This window comes from Passer domesticus, chromosome 24, assembly GCF_036417665.1.
Source record: "Passer domesticus isolate bPasDom1 chromosome 24, bPasDom1.hap1, whole genome shotgun sequence".
Classification (NCBI taxonomy): domain Eukaryota; kingdom Metazoa; phylum Chordata; class Aves; order Passeriformes; family Passeridae; genus Passer; species Passer domesticus.
The window spans coordinates 5,779,946-5,794,404 of NC_087497.1; the positions used below are offsets into that span (position 1 = coordinate 5,779,946).

General features: G+C 57.7%; 2 protein-coding genes across 7 annotated transcripts; both read left to right on the forward strand.

The window, feature by feature from the left end:
• The first annotated feature begins 710 nt into the window (after positions 1-710).
• Positions 711-7,091, forward strand: STMN1 (stathmin 1). 5 transcript variants are annotated; one of them, XM_064398327.1, is made up of 5 exons: positions 711-777; positions 3,936-4,006; positions 4,612-4,784; positions 5,396-5,587; positions 6,585-7,091. In XM_064398327.1, exons 2-5 carry the CDS (start codon positions 3,994-3,996, stop codon positions 6,651-6,653), a joined length of 447 nt encoding a protein of 148 aa, XP_064254397.1. In that variant the 5' UTR covers positions 711-777; positions 3,936-3,993; the 3' UTR covers positions 6,654-7,091. The 5 variants fall into 5 exon arrangements, with proteins under 5 accessions (XP_064254397.1, XP_064254396.1, XP_064254400.1 ...); XM_064398326.1 differs by lacking the exon at positions 711-777 and adding an exon at positions 2,418-2,503; XM_064398330.1 differs by lacking the exon at positions 711-777 and adding an exon at positions 2,479-2,674.
• A 2,279-nt stretch (positions 7,092-9,370) lies between these two features.
• On the forward strand, positions 9,371-12,443 carry PAQR7 (progestin and adipoQ receptor family member 7). 2 transcript variants are annotated; one of them, XM_064398322.1, is made up of 2 exons: positions 9,371-10,546; positions 11,119-12,443. In XM_064398322.1, the coding sequence occupies exon 2, from the start codon at positions 11,158-11,160 to the stop codon at positions 12,184-12,186; it is 1,029 nt and encodes a 342-aa protein (XP_064254392.1). In that variant the 5' UTR covers positions 9,371-10,546; positions 11,119-11,157; the 3' UTR covers positions 12,187-12,443. The 2 variants fall into 2 exon arrangements, with proteins under 2 accessions (XP_064254392.1, XP_064254391.1); XM_064398321.1 differs by having other exon boundaries at positions 9,372-10,039.
• Positions 12,444-14,459: the final 2,016 nt, after the last annotated feature.

Sequence of the window (14,459 nt, forward strand, 5' to 3'; positions counted from 1 at the left end):
TGGGGGTTTTTTTTTGGTGTTTTTTTTTGTTGTTGTTGTTTTTTGTTTTTTGGGGTTTTTTTGTTTTGTTTTTGTTTTTGTTTTTTTGTGTTCTTCTTTTTCTCTCCCTTTTTTCCCCCCCACAAAATCAGCTGGGAAGTGCTGGCATGACCCGTAGCTTTCTCTCAGCCTGCACCCCTCCTCCAAAGGCTGGAAAGGAAATTTCCTCCTCCCCAGCTGGGGCTGAGCACTGCTCAAGGCCCTCACAAGGTGCAACCCCAAAGCCCCGAGCCCAGAAAACCTCATTTCCTCTGGGAAATCCAGGGATCATCCCAGGATAAGCTCATTGATTGACTCACGAGCATTAATATTAACGCCTCCAGCCCAGTGCTGGGCTGCAGGGGTGATAATTAATTAATTAATAAATGATCAAGTCCTGCTGGCAGGGGCTGCTTTGTCTCCCAGGGCGTTTCATCCAAGCACTCGAGGTGTTTCCCAGGAAAACACGCGTGCTGGGGGTGCCAGGATGGGATTTCCCTGGGATCCCCAAGGGCCCCAGCGGGTCCCAGGTCTCAGATTTGGGGCTGGGGTCCCGGCAGTGCCACAAAAAAGGTTCCACCACGCTGGAAAATGGCTCTTGCATGGCCACCCTGCCTCTCCCAACTCCAGCAGCTCGGCGGCTGGATGTGGTTTCCATGGAAATAGACGTCAGATCAGCAAAAAACAGGGCCAGCGTTTAAAATAATCTCTGTTTTGAAAGCTCCCTGCCTTTCTGTCACAACATTCACCTTCCTCCAGGTAGGATCCCTCCGCTTTTGGCGCAAAATCTTTGGGTTTAAGGGGGTGCTCGGCAAGGGGGGGTGCCAGAAAATCCTTTTTTTTTTGGGATTGAGGGTGTGGAGGCGGCTGGGCTGGGGCTGCAGCAGAGAGTTCTGCTGGGTGTCCATCTCCCTTTTGTGTGGGTTGACTCCTGGCGTGGCCAGAGCGTGGAAACCACCACGGGATTGACTCGTGAGGGAGTTTTTTGGGAGCAGTTTTGGGAGTGAGGCGCTTCCCGAGGCGCTGTCCTGGGGAGGGTCCCCGAGGAGCCGCCGCGCCCGTTCCGCGGGGTCTGCACAAAGGGGGGCCCCCAAACGCCGTGGGGCCACAGAGCTCGGTGGTGGCTGTCACCCCGAGGTGACCAAAGGGACTCGGGGCTCGTCTTGGGGACGAGCAAGAGCCCTAAAGTTATGGCGGCCCTGAGGTGGCCGTGCCCTTAGGCAGGTGACAATGTCGCTGAGGGGACCAAGGTCTCGAGGCAAGTGGCCGTGGCCTTGAGGTGACCGTGAATGGATCTGAGGGGACCATGGCTTTGAGGTGACCATGGGTCTGGGGTTACCATGGCCTTGAGGTGACCATGAATGGATCTGAGGGAACCATGGCTTTGAGGGGACCATGGATCTGGGGTTACCATGGCCTTGAGGTGACTGTGAATGGGTCTGAGGGGGCCATGGGTCTGAGGGGACCATGGGTCTGAGGGGGCCATGGCCATGAGGTGACCATGGATCCATGGACATGAGGCGACCATGATCTGGTGGTGACCACGGCTCTGGGTGACCATGGGTCTGAGATGACCATGGACCTAACATGACCGTGGCCATGAGGTGAGCATGGATCTGAGGTGATCATGGCCGTGAGGTGACCATGAATGTGAGATGACCATGGCCATGATGTGGAGTTACCATGGCTCTGAGGTGACCGTGATCTTGCGGTGACCATGGATCTGAGGTGAGCATGGATCTGAAATGATCATGGTCATGAGGTGACCGTGGCTCTGAGGTGACCGTGATCTTGAGGTGACCATGGGTCTGAGGTGACCATGGCTTTGAGGTGACCACGGCCTTGGTGTGACCATGGATCTGAGGTGATCATGGCCATGAGGTGACCGTGGCTCTGAGGTGACCATGGGTCTGAGGTGACCATGGGTCTGAGGTGATCATGGCCTTGAGGTGACCGTGGCTCTGAGGTGACCGTGATCTTGTGGTGCCCGTGGCTCTGGGTGCCCATGGCCTTGAGGTGGCCGCAGCTCTGGTCACCGCAGCCCCGCTCTGACCATTCCGGCCAGGGCCGGACACCCCTGGCCGCAGCTCGGGCCCTGCCGGCCCTGTCCGCCCCACCGCAGGGGGGCCACACAAAGGCAATCCCAGCAGCTCCGGGGGGATCCCAGCGCGGAGCTCTGGGGGGTCCCTGAGGGCCGGGGGGCGTCGCGGTTCGGCCCGGTACCCCCGGTACCCCGGTACCCCCGGCCCGAGAGCGGGGGTCGGACTACAACTCCCGGCATGCCCCGCGCGGCCGGGGGGCTCCGTTGTGGGGGGGGGTGGGTGGGTGGGCGCGAGTCCCCGCAGCCCCCCCACGGCGGGCGGCACGTGCCGGCGGGCTCGGCCAATCCGGGCGGGGCGGGGCGGGTCACGTGCCTTTGTTTGGCGCTTTTGTGCGCGGCGGGGCGGGCGCGAGCGGAGTGTGGCCGGAGCGGCGGCGCGGGCAGGTGGGTGCGCGGCGGGGCCGCCGCGGGGGCAGCGGGCGCGGGCGGGCCGCGGGGCCCCGCCGCCGCTGCCGCACCCTCCGCGTCTCGAGACGGGCGGAGAAGGGGGAAGCGTCGGTGCTTCGCGGGGCTCCGGCGCCCCGTTGATACGCGCGGCGTGAAGGGGTCCCGAGGGTGGGTGTCAAGGTATGGCGGGGGGTGCTGGAGGGGGTGCTGCGCGGCGCTGCTCGGGGCGGGGGTCGCTTTTGTCCCCGCTCGCGGGCATCGCGCCGCCGCCCGGTTTTGGGGCGTTGCGGTGACAAAGGGAAGGGAGACAATGGTGGGGGGGGGGATTCCTCGTATGTTGTCCCCGTCGCCCCCGCGCCCCCATCGCTGAGGGGAACGGGGTGGCTATTGTCCCTCAGCGAGGGGCGACGCCCTACCCGCGGCAGCGGCGCCCCCTCCCCTCCCCGCCATTGTTAGTGGGGAAGGGGCGGTATCCGGGCGGCCGCGCCCCGGCGCCATCGAGCCGCGGGGGTCGGTACCGGAGCCCCCTGTCCGGTGTCGCTGCCGTGCCCCCGGCCCCTGAGGGGCTGCGGCGGGGCGGGGGGGGGCCCGGCCCCGCACCTGAGGCGGGGGGCGGCAGGTGCCCGGATGTTGGCGCTGGCCCCGCCCCCCCGCTCGAGCCCCCTCGCGCGGGCGCGCGCGCGCTCTCCCCGGCGGTTTGAATTCGGTGCGGTTGGAGGGGCGGGGGCGGGCCGGGGGCGGGGCCTGCGCCGCCGCCTCGGCGGGGATTGGCTGCGGCCGCGGGGGGGGCGGGGCCTGGACCGCGCGCTCCCCGGCCCCGCCCGTCCCCTCTCCGACCCCCCCAACCCCCCCCCAACCCCCTTTTCTTCTTTTTTTTAATTTCTTTTTATTTTTTTTACACGGCTTCCAGACCGTTTTCTGGCGTTTTTCTACGCGCGCCGTATTCACGAGGTGTCCTGGGCGGTGTACGCCCTCGCTGTCTGCCGCGGTGTGAAGCATCTGACTTGAGCTGCGCAATTAAAAGCGAATTTTAAATGAGCTCGATTGCGCACATTTCAGATCCTTCGGGAGTGGCAGGAATCCTCGCTGTGCCGTCCTGTGGTGCGTCATTTTTTGACACAGCGAGCTCTTTTACATGTGTGAGAGCAGTGAAATCCCCATAGCCCCGTGGTGAACCGGGGTCTTTGTTCCGGTACCTTAAGGCGGAATAAAACAGATGGAAGATGCTCCAATATCCCAGAGATCTTGCAACGCCAGTAATTCCGTAACCTCTCCAGTATTCCATCAGCTCCACAAAATGCCTGGAATCACTGCCTGCAGTGACCTACCTTGTGCCTTTTGTTCAGCAGCTCTGCCTCTGCCCAGCAGTTTTTTAGAAGGAGCAGGGTCCCCGTGCTGCTGTTGAAAGGCACATCTCTTTGTTACCCAGGAACCCACCTGACTGACCTTCTCCCAGGCTTGGCTTCTGGAGTCTGATTTTCTTGGCCATGGCTACTTCTGGTAGGTAGAATTCTGTGCTAAATGCTCTTGTGTCCATTTTTTTTTTTGCCTCCTAATTTCCTCAGGAATAACTTAAATCTAGTGAAACAAGCTGCTGTCAGCAGGCTTCTCTCCCGTTTGGGTGAGGCTGTTGGAGCTGGGTGGTTGTGAAAACACCCCAAAAGAGGAGTGTGGCAGCAGATGGGCTGCAGCTCCCTGCAGCCATCTGCTGCCTCGGCAGAGCTGGCTGCCACCGAGCAGGGCTGGGGACAGCCCCGCCTCACATTGCTCCAAAAATTGGGTTTTTTTCCTTCCTGGCTCTCTCAGGTTGCAGGCAAACGCCTGGAAATTCATCCTCAGGTTTGTCACTGCAGGGAGAGTGATTTTTGGTTTAACTCATGGGCTTGTTTTCACCACTTGGTGAAAGGCTGAATTAAACCATCAGGTGCTTGGGTGGTGGAGGATCGAGGAGGGATTGCAAAGGAAATTTCCACAAAACTCCTGTCTTGGCTGCCCTTCCTCAGGGAGCTTGATGGTGCTGGATATTGCAAGGCTGCTTTTAATGTCACCTGAGCCAGTTCCTGCATGAAATATTCCTTTTTGTGGCTTTTCCCCTGCTCTCCCAGACATCCAGGTGAAGGAGCTGGAGAAGCGAGCCTCGGGGCAGGCCTTTGAGCTGATCCTCAGCCCCCGCTCCAAAGAGGCCGTGGCAGAGTTCCCCCTGTCTCCCCCCAAGAAGAAGGATGTGTCCCTGGAGGAGATCCAGAAGAAGTTGGAAGCAGCTGAGGAGAGACGCAAGGTAAAGCTGGAGCAGCTGAAGTGAGCTCTGCTCCACCAGTTTTGGGGGCTTAGGGCTTTTTTTTTTAATTTATTTATTGGGTTTTTTTAATGGCAAGTTGAATATTAATGGAGTCCCTGGGGCTTTTCTGGAGCTTTATGGTCGTGGTTTTGGTTCCAGAGAGATTCTGAAGAAAAACTGGGAGCAAACGTAGCTGAGAGGGGCAGCTCTTTCAGGAAGAAGCTGTTTTTCTTGTCTTTTAACACCAGAACAGATGAATTTTCTCCCGGAAAATGCAGCAGTGAATCTGTAATGAGGAGTTGGGGAATAAATTGTCTGGCTGATGAAAGATGTGGCTGGGGGTGCAGCCTGGAGCCCTTTGATCGAAGTGAGCCTGACCCGAATCTCAGTGATTCACCACCCTGAGCAGGGAGGCTCTTCAAGCAAAGTTCTTTCAATACTAACATCAAAAAAACCCCAGAAAACACCCGTGTTCCCTCTCCAGAAAAACCTCATTTAACAAGAGGTGCGGTGATGGCAGAAGCTGAGCTTTGCAGGGGGGTGTGAGGGGCTGGGGAGGGGGGACCCCCAGAGCTGGCACAGCCCCTCACAGCCCAGCCCTGTCCCACCAGTCCCACGAGGCAGAGGTGCTGAAGCAGCTGGCCGAGAAGAGGGAGCACGAGAAGGAGGTGCTGCAGAAAGCCATCGAGGAGAACAACAACTTCAGCAAAATGGCAGAGGAGAAGCTGACCCACAAAATGGAAGCCAACAAGGAGAACCGTGAGGCGCAAATGGCTGCCAAGCTGGAGCGCTTGCGGGAGAAGGTGGGTGTGCAGCCCTGCCAGGGCGGCTGGGAAAAGCAGGTAAAACCCCCCAAAAAACACCTCGGAGGAGGAGGGTGCCCTGGGCAGGTTGTGGAATCTGCAGAATTCCAGTGCTGTGCGAGGCTGGATAGAGCTGGGCTCCACCCTGTGCCCCCCACAGCCCTTCCCTCGAGCCCCCCTTTCTTTCTTTTTCCCCTGGAGCCCCCCTTTCTTTCTTTTTCCCCTGGAGCCCCCCTTTCTTTCTTTTTCCCCTGGAGCCCCCCTTTCTTTCTTTTTCCCCTGGAGCCCCCCTTTCTTTCTTTTTCCCCTGGAGCCCCCCTTTCTTTCTTTTTCCCCTGGAGCCCCCCTTTCTTTCTTTTTCCCCTGGAGCCCCCCTTTCTTTCTTTTTCCCCTGGAGCCCCCCTTTCTTTCTTTTTCCCCTGGAGCCCCCCTTTCTTTCTTTTTCCCCTGGAGCCCCCCTTTCTTTCTTTTTCCCCTGGAGCCCCCCTTTCTTTCTTTTTCCCCTGGAGCCCCCCTTTCTTTCTTTTTCCCCTGGAGCCCCCCTTTCTTTCTTTTTCCCCTGGAGCCCCCCTTTCTTTCTTTTTCCCCTGGAGCCCCCCTTTCTTTCTTTTTCCCCTGGAGCCCCCCTTTCTTTCTTTTTCCCCTGGAGCCCCCCTTTCTTTCTTTTTCCCCTGGAGCCCCCCTTTCTTTCTTTTTCCCCTGGAGCCCCCCTTTCTTTCTTTTTCCCCTGGAGCCCCCCTTTCTTTCTTTTTCCCCTGGAGCCCCCCTTTCTTTCTTTTTCCCCTGGAGCCCCCCTTTCTTTCTTTTTCCCCTGGAGCCCCCTTTCTTTCTTTTTCCCCTGGAGCCCCCTTTCTTTCTTTTTCCCCTGGAGCCCCCTTTCTTTCTTTTTCCCCTGGAGCCCCCTTTCTTTCTTTCCCCCCCTTTCTTTCTTGTCCCTGGAGCCCCCTTTCCCTGGAGCCCCTTTCCCCGAGCCCACATCCCCTGCTCTGTTTTCCAGGACAAGCACGTGGAAGAGGTCCGAAAGAACAAAGAAGGCAAAGACCCCGGCGAGGCCGAGACCGACTGACTCCGCTCTGGAAACTGACTCCCCCTCCTCCAAATATCCAAAGACTGTACTGGCCAGTGGTTTATCTTTGCTTTTGGTTCGGTTATATATATATTTTTTGTTTTTTACGTTTCTTAGAAACTGATGTAGAACTGTAAAATTAGATCCAAACTGTACACTTGCTTTGGGGGCTAGAGGGGAGACCTTCCATGTGTCACTTTTCTAAGGTGTTGTCTTTCCAGTGTAGCTTTTTCTTCTTGTTGCATCCTTTTCTACGCCAGTGCACTCGCTCCTGGGTTGATGGTGAGTACTGTATCAGCTCTGTAAGACCTTGTGCAAGGAATCTCTGTAACTGTTCCATGCTGAATATCTGTTACACTTCCAACAAAACTCTCTGACTGTCCAGTCTGCTCAAATACTGCTGTAACGATGACTCAATAAAGCTGCACAGTGCTGTTATTGCCTTTCTCCCTCAGGAGCCAGGGCTGGGCCCCCGGGGCATTGTCCTGGGGCTGTGACAATCACAGCTTTGTGTGACACCTCAGCTGGGGCTGTTTGTGTCCCAAGCGCCTGCTTTGGGCCAGCCCAACAAACGGCCCTTGTCCCCGGGGCTCTGGGGGGGACGTGTGACACAGGGGCCAGCAGCACCCTGAGGAATCGTTTGTGTCCCCAGACGTGTGACACAGGGCACAGCAGCACCCTGAGGAATCGTTTGTGTCCCCAGACGTGTGACACAGGGGCCAGCAGCACCCTCAGCAATCGTTTGTGTCCCCAGACGTGTGACACAGGGGCCAGCAGCACCCTGAGGAATCGTTTGTGTCCCCAGACGTGTGACACAGGGCACAGCAGCACCCTGAGGAATCGTTTGTGTCCCCAGAGGGGCTGGTGTGGAGCAGCACCTGCCCACAGCTCTGCGCTGGGACAAAGGGGAGGGGCTCTCAGAAAGATGATTTTTAGGTGGATTTGGAACAAAACGGCTGTGCTGCACCCCAAACCCGTCCCCTGAGGTGTGCTGTGAGCAGGCACCACCAGCCTCCCCAGAAACACCCTGGGGTGCCACAGCCTGGGGTGGTGACACTGGTGCCACTGCTCTCAGTCCTTCCTCGGGCCTTGCTCCCAGCTTTGTTTCAGTTTAACTCCACCCCTGCAGCACCTGAGGATGGAAAATCCGTAGGAAATTGGGTTTTTTACGGGACTCCAGGCGTGGGGTGTGATGGAGCAGCAGCCTCGCTTCGGGAAGCTTTTCCCAGCGTGTGCTGTCCTTAACCCCGAGCTGATCCCGAGAGGAGGGGCAGGACACGGCCCTGGAGATTGCCGGGGCTGGGAGGCTCCGCAGCTCCGGGCACGGGGGAGGCGCTGCTGCCCCGGGGTGCTGCTCCTGGAGGCGCTGCTGCCCGGGGTGCTGCTCCCTGCTGCGGGCTCGGGGCTGCTCTGCACCGCCCGCAGCGAGGGACAAACAGGACACGGCTGTGGGGTCAGGGTCTGGCTGGGAACGGGGCCAGGCTCTGCCCGAGAATAGGGTCAGGGTCTGCCCGAGAATAGGGTCAGGGTCTGCCTGAGAATAGGGTCAGGGTCTGGCTGGGAATAGGGTCAGGGTCTGCCCGAGAATAGGGTCAGGGTCTGCCCGAGAATAGGGTCAGGGTCTGCCCCAGAGTAGGGTCAGGCTCTGCCCGGGATTGGGGCCAGGCTTTGCCCCAGAGTAGGGTCAGGGTCTTGCCCCAGGATTGGGGCCAGGCTCTGCCCCGCAGGGTGAGGGCAGGCGAACAGGGCTGAACTTTGAGCCAGAGCTCGTGAGTGCCCCCAGGGACGGGCTGAGCACCTGGCACGGCACGATGGAGGCTGGAGCAGCTCCCGAGTACAAAACGAGGCACAATCAGCAACCAAACCCCCCAGATCTCAGTTTTAATGCGGTTACCTGCTGAGGAAAGAGTGCCCCAAATGCCTTGTGGGGTTTTTTCTCCTCTCTCCAAGCGTGGGGGAGGAGAATGGCAGCTCTGCCAAAGCCCAAATGGTGCTGGAGCCCAAATGGATGCTAAATGTGAGCCTCAGGCTTGCCAGAGCTGTCAGAGCTCGGCGCGGGGCCTTCTGTTCCCTCCTCCTCCTTCTGCTCCCGTGTCTGCCGAGCTGGGGCTCAGCCGGGCCTCCAGGGGTCTCCGGGGGGAATTTTGGGGGTGAGGAGGGAGAGCACAGCAGGGACCCGGGCGGGGTAAGGGAGGGGAATGGTCAGGGCAGGGAAACAGAACTCAGGGCTCCTCTGGGGAGAGCTGGGCTGGGGGCAGGTTCCTTTAAAATATAATAATAATAATTTAAAAATAAAAAAAATAAATTAAAAATAATAAAAATAAAGATATATTAATAATGATAATGATGATAATAAATTAAAAATAATAAAAATATAATAATATAATAATAATAATATACTGCGGAGGGAAGCAGGTTCCTTTAAAATATAGTAATAATAATAATTTAAAAATAAAAAATTAAAAATAATAAAAATAAAGATATATTAATAATGATAATGATGATAATAATAAATTAAAAATAATAAAAATATAATAATATAGTAATAATATACTGCGGAGGGAAGCAGGTTCCTTTAAAATATAGTAATAATAATAATTTAAAAATAAAAAATAAATTAAAAATAATAAAATAATAATAATAATAATAATAATAATAATAATAATAATAATAATAATAATAATAATAATAATAATAATACTACGGAGGGAGGGATGTGGAGCCGTGTCGGGGCTGCAAAGCAGGAGCAGCTCCAAGGGGCTGCGGGGCCGCGACCCCCGGGTCCCCCGGCCGGGCCGGGGCCGTTCCGAGGTGCCGGGGCGGGGTCGGGGGTCCCGAGGGTCCCGAGGGGACGGGAACCAAAGCCCGGCTCATCCCGGGAGAGGCGGATCCATCCCGGGCTGCCCAGGGTCCGCGGGGCTCCGGGGGCCGATCGGAGCCGCACGAAACCCGGGCTGGTTTGGAAGGGAAAGCCGTGTGCGCTTCAGGAGGCTTTTTGAAGAGGCTTTTTGAAGAGGCTTTTTGAAGAGGCTTTTTTAAGGGCTGTGCCGCTGCGTGGCGGGATGTAAACAGCCGGGGGCGAGTCTTTATCACCGCAGAACAATCCAGCGGGCGGGGTGGGTGCTGCTGGGCAGAGGAAGCGCAGCGGAGGCAGCGCCGCTCCCGGGGAGCCGCAGCTTTTATCTGGGGCAGGGGCACACGAAGGATCTCCAGGATGCTCTCCCCTCAAAACGGAGCCTCGGCAGCTGGGAAGAGCTCGGCGAATTCAATCCTGCTCCAAGTTTGGAGGAGCTGAAGGAAAGAGCGCTGCCCTTCCTTCCCCGGCCGCTCCCGCAGGAATTTCTGTTCTGCTCTGCTGAGCCCCCCGCCCTCGCCTGGAGAGAGAGGCAAGTTCTGCGGGCAGGCTTTGAGGTGAAAACAGCTCAATTTGGCACCGCCTGCTCTGCCCTCCGGCCTGGCAGCTCGCGGCTGGTGTGGCTCAGGGGGTGGATTTTGCCCTGGCAGCCCGAGGAAGGGGGAGGATTTTGGGGAGGGGTCGGGGGCCGGGGGAGGGCTGAGCTGCTGCCCCAGCCGGGGCTGCTGGGGCTGGGGGCTTCTCCAGCCCGGCCAGGTGGGCAAAGGGCGTTTGGGAGCAGCAAAGAGCCTGGCTTGGTTTGTTTTCCTGCATCTGTGCCCCTTGGATTCAGGCAGGAACGAGTTACAGCCTAACTTTGATGAGGAAATTACAGAGTTTTTTAAAACAAACAGTCCCATCCCCACCTCCTCCTGCTCCCAAACTTTTAAGAGCTTTTCCTGTCCCTGAAATGAGGGCACTTGTCTGGGGCTGAGGCACAGATCAGCACGGGAGCTGGACGTGGACCAGGTTTTTTTGGGACCTGTCTGAGCACGAGCAGGTAAAGAATCTCAATAAGTTTTTATGGAAAGGTGCAACAAGCTGGCAGGGCTGCTTTTCACTGGGTAAGGACGGCAGCTTCCAAAAGGTAAATATGGAAATTCCTGCTCACAAAGATTATGCTGCTGGACTTTGGTGGTGCCACGATGAGGGAGGCTGCTTGGAAAATCGGGAGCTGAAAAAAGGAAGGAAAACTCCGAGTGCAGGAGTTGCAGCCTCTGTTACTTGTTGATATTTGTAAGGACAAACAGTTTACAGGAGGGGGAATCTGGAGTGGGAGGTTTGTTTGGGATGCTTGGATTGTTTAGCTGTTCCCAGACTACAGGGAAGGGGGTGAGCCAGGCGCTGATGTGTCCTGGTGTTTTATTATTGTCATTTAACCCCAGCCCCGTGCCCTCGGGCTCCCCACACAGCAGAGGCACCTCGGGGGTTCTCAAATGTCCCTCCAGCCTCCTTTTTGTCACCGTTGTTGGGAAAAAACCCCAACCAGAGCATTTGCACACCCCCTGCTCGTCGATTATCCCACTCAAACCCTCCCAAACCCCGCAGCAAAACCCTCTCTCCTTCCCAAAGGCAACTTTTCACATCAAGGACGTGGAGCTCGGCCTGGCCATGGCCGCGCTGGTGATGCAGAAGCTGAGCCAGCTCTTCACCCACGCCGGGCTGCCTCGGCTGCTGGGGCCGCCGGCGCCGGGCACGGTGAGCAGCGCCGAGGTGCCGCCGGTCTTTTGGAAGCCCTACATCCACGGCGGCTACCGGCCCCTGCGCCGGCCCTGGCGCTATTACTTCTGCACGCTCTTCCAGCAGCACAACGAGGCCATCAACGTGTGGTCGCACCTGGCGGCGGCGCTGGCGCTGCTGCTGCGCCTGCAGCGCCTCTGGCAGCGCGTGGACTTCGGGCAGGACGCGCACGCCCGGCCGCTGCTGCTCATCCTGGCGGCCTCCATCACCTACCTGACCTTCAGCAGCCTGGCCCACCTGCTGCAGGCCAAGTCCGAGTTCTGGCACTACAGCTTCTTCTTCCTGGACTACGTGGGGGTGGCGGTGTACCAGTACGGCAGCGCGCTGGGCCACTTCTACTACGCCATCGAGCCGGGCTGGCACCGGCGCGTGCGCGGCTTCTTCCTGCCGCTGGCGGCGGCGCTGGCCTGGCTGTCCTGCGCCGGCTCCTGCTACGCCAAGTTCCGCTTCCACCCGCGCTGCCCGCTGCCCGGCCGCCTGTGCCAGGAGCTGCCCTCGGGGCTGGCCTACGCGCTGGACATCAGCCCCGTGCTGCACCGCATCTGCACGGCCGCGCGGCCCGACCCCGCGCTGCCCTACCACCAGGGCCAGGTGCTCTTCTTCCTCCTGGCGGCGTTCTTCTTCTCGCACCCCTACCCCGAGAAGTGGTTCCCCGGCAAGTGTCACTTCGTGGGGCAGAGCCACCAGATCTTCCACGTGCTGCTGGTGCTGTGCACGCTGGCGCAGATCGAGGCCGTGGTGCTGGACTACGAGGGCAGGAGGGAGATCTACTCCTCCCTGCAGGGGGGCCCGGCTCACGACTTCTCCGCGCTGTTCCTGGTCACCGTCGCCTGCTCCGTGCTCACGGCCACCTACATGGCCCGCAGGGTGAAGAACGAGCTGGGCCTCAAGGAGGAGTAAAGAAGGAATGAGCTCAGCCCAAATGCAGCCCCGAGCCCCCAGGGAAGGGGGTGAGCAGGGCACTGACGTGTCCTGCTGTGCTCATTATTGTCATTTAACCCCAGCCCCCAGATGCTGCTTCACAAACCGTTGCTCAGCAAGCGCTTTCTGTAGGCAATGAGAGATGCTCTTAGTGCTTTTTAAATCCAGCCTGGTTCCAGCTCGCTCACAGAACAGCACAGGGTTCAGCTCACCTCTGAATAAACAGTTGGAACAAAGTCTCTGCGTGCCCTGGCGGGCTGGGGAGGCGCGGGGAGGCTGCCAGCTCTCCAGCACCAGATAAGGAGAGGCCATCTGGCCCCTGTTAGACTCTAAACCGTGCAAACAGGCCAGGGGGAGGCTGTTTAATCCACTGCGGTGACAAATTAATTACACATCACTCCAGGCCGCTCCTGCAGGGCTGAGGGAGCTGTTCAGAGCTGCCCATGCACTGCCAGGGCCCTGTCCTTTACAGCCCTGTCCCTGAAGGCAGGGAAAGGAGGGGTCGGTGCCATGGGGAGCCCCAGCACCGGGCAGGGCTGGGAACAGGCGGGTGCGGGCACCCCGCTGTGGATCTGAGGTAAAACCGGGCAGCTGCAGCCCTGCCCGCCGCCATTGCCGGCACCGCCGCTCTGAGCGGGCCCCGCCGCCGGCCCTTATATAGGGCAGGAGTCTGTGGGCGTGGTCTCGTCCCACACGTGGCTCCGCCCTTCACCTCCCATTGGTCTGTCCCTGCGGACGGCGCGTGCGCAGTGCGTCTCGGAGCGCGCGCGGGCCATGTGGCCCCGCCCCTCATCTCCCATTGGTCCGGGCACGCGGGCGTGGTCTCATTTCACATGTAGCCCCGCCCCTCATCTCCCATTGGTCCGTCTCCGCGGGCGGCGCGTGCGCAGCGCGTGCTGAGGGCGGGGCCGGCGCGAGCGGGAAACCGGGACCGCGAACAAACCGGAAGCGGAACCGGGAGAAACCGGAACCGGGAAGAACCGGAAGCGGGAAAAAGCGGAAGCGGGGCCCGGCAGTCCCGGGATGCGGCGGCGGCGCGCGGGCGGCGCGGCCCCGGCCGGGGCCTGCGGGGTGTGGCTGGACACGGCGGAGCTGAAGCGGGGCCCGGCGCGGGTGAGGCCCGGGCCGGGAAACGTCCCCGGGGGGCGGGGGGGGCTCTGGACAGCCATGAGATATCCCGGGGGGTCACGGGGGGGACCCCACAAACCGTAAAATATCCCCAATTTATTATAATAATAATAATAATAATAATAATAATAATAATAATAATAATAATCAGTAATAATCATTATCATTAATTATTATTTTTAATATTATATTTAAATTTATACTTATTATTTATATTTATTTATCCATTATTATATTTATTATATTTATTCTAATTCAAAATATTAATATTTTAATGGTACATTTATATTATTTAATAATGTTTATTAATATTGTATTTATTATTTTAATATTATATTTATTTATTATTTATAAAATATATTCCCAGCTCCTGGCACTGCCCGCTGCGGGGGCAGCCGTGCCCGGGGCTGCAGGGGGCACAGCTGGGGGTTTTTACCTTTATTTGGGGTTTTTTACCTTTATTTGGGTTTTTTTTACCTTTATTTGGGGTTTTTACCTTTATTTGGGTTTTTTTACCTTTATTTGGGTTTTTTTTACCTTTATTTGGGGTTTTTTACCTTTCTTTGGGTTTTTTTCCCCGTTTCAGCCGCTCGGAGCGCCCGGCCCGGCCCCGGGGAGGCGGCACCGACAGACACACGGACAGACACACGGACAGACACACGGACAGAGAACCATCCTCAGCTTCCTCAGCCCCCGGCCAGGTACCGGGCACAAACTGGGCTCAAACTGGGATCAAACTGGGCACAAACTGGGATTAAACTGGGCACAGACTGGGCACAAACTGGGCACAAACTGGGATCAAACTGGGCTCAAACTGGGCACAAACCGGGCACAAACTGGGATCAAACTGGGATCAAACTGGGATCAAACTGGGATTAAACTGGGCACAGACTGGGCACAAACTGGGCACAAACTGGGATCAAACTGGGATCAAACTAGGCACAAACACGCGGGGGACACACAGTGACACACAGGGACACACAGGGACACACGGTGACACACAGGGACACACAGGGACACACAGGGACACACAGGGGACACACAGGGACACACAGGGGACACACAGGGGACACACAGGGGACACACAGGGACACACAGGGACACACAGGGACACACAGGGGACA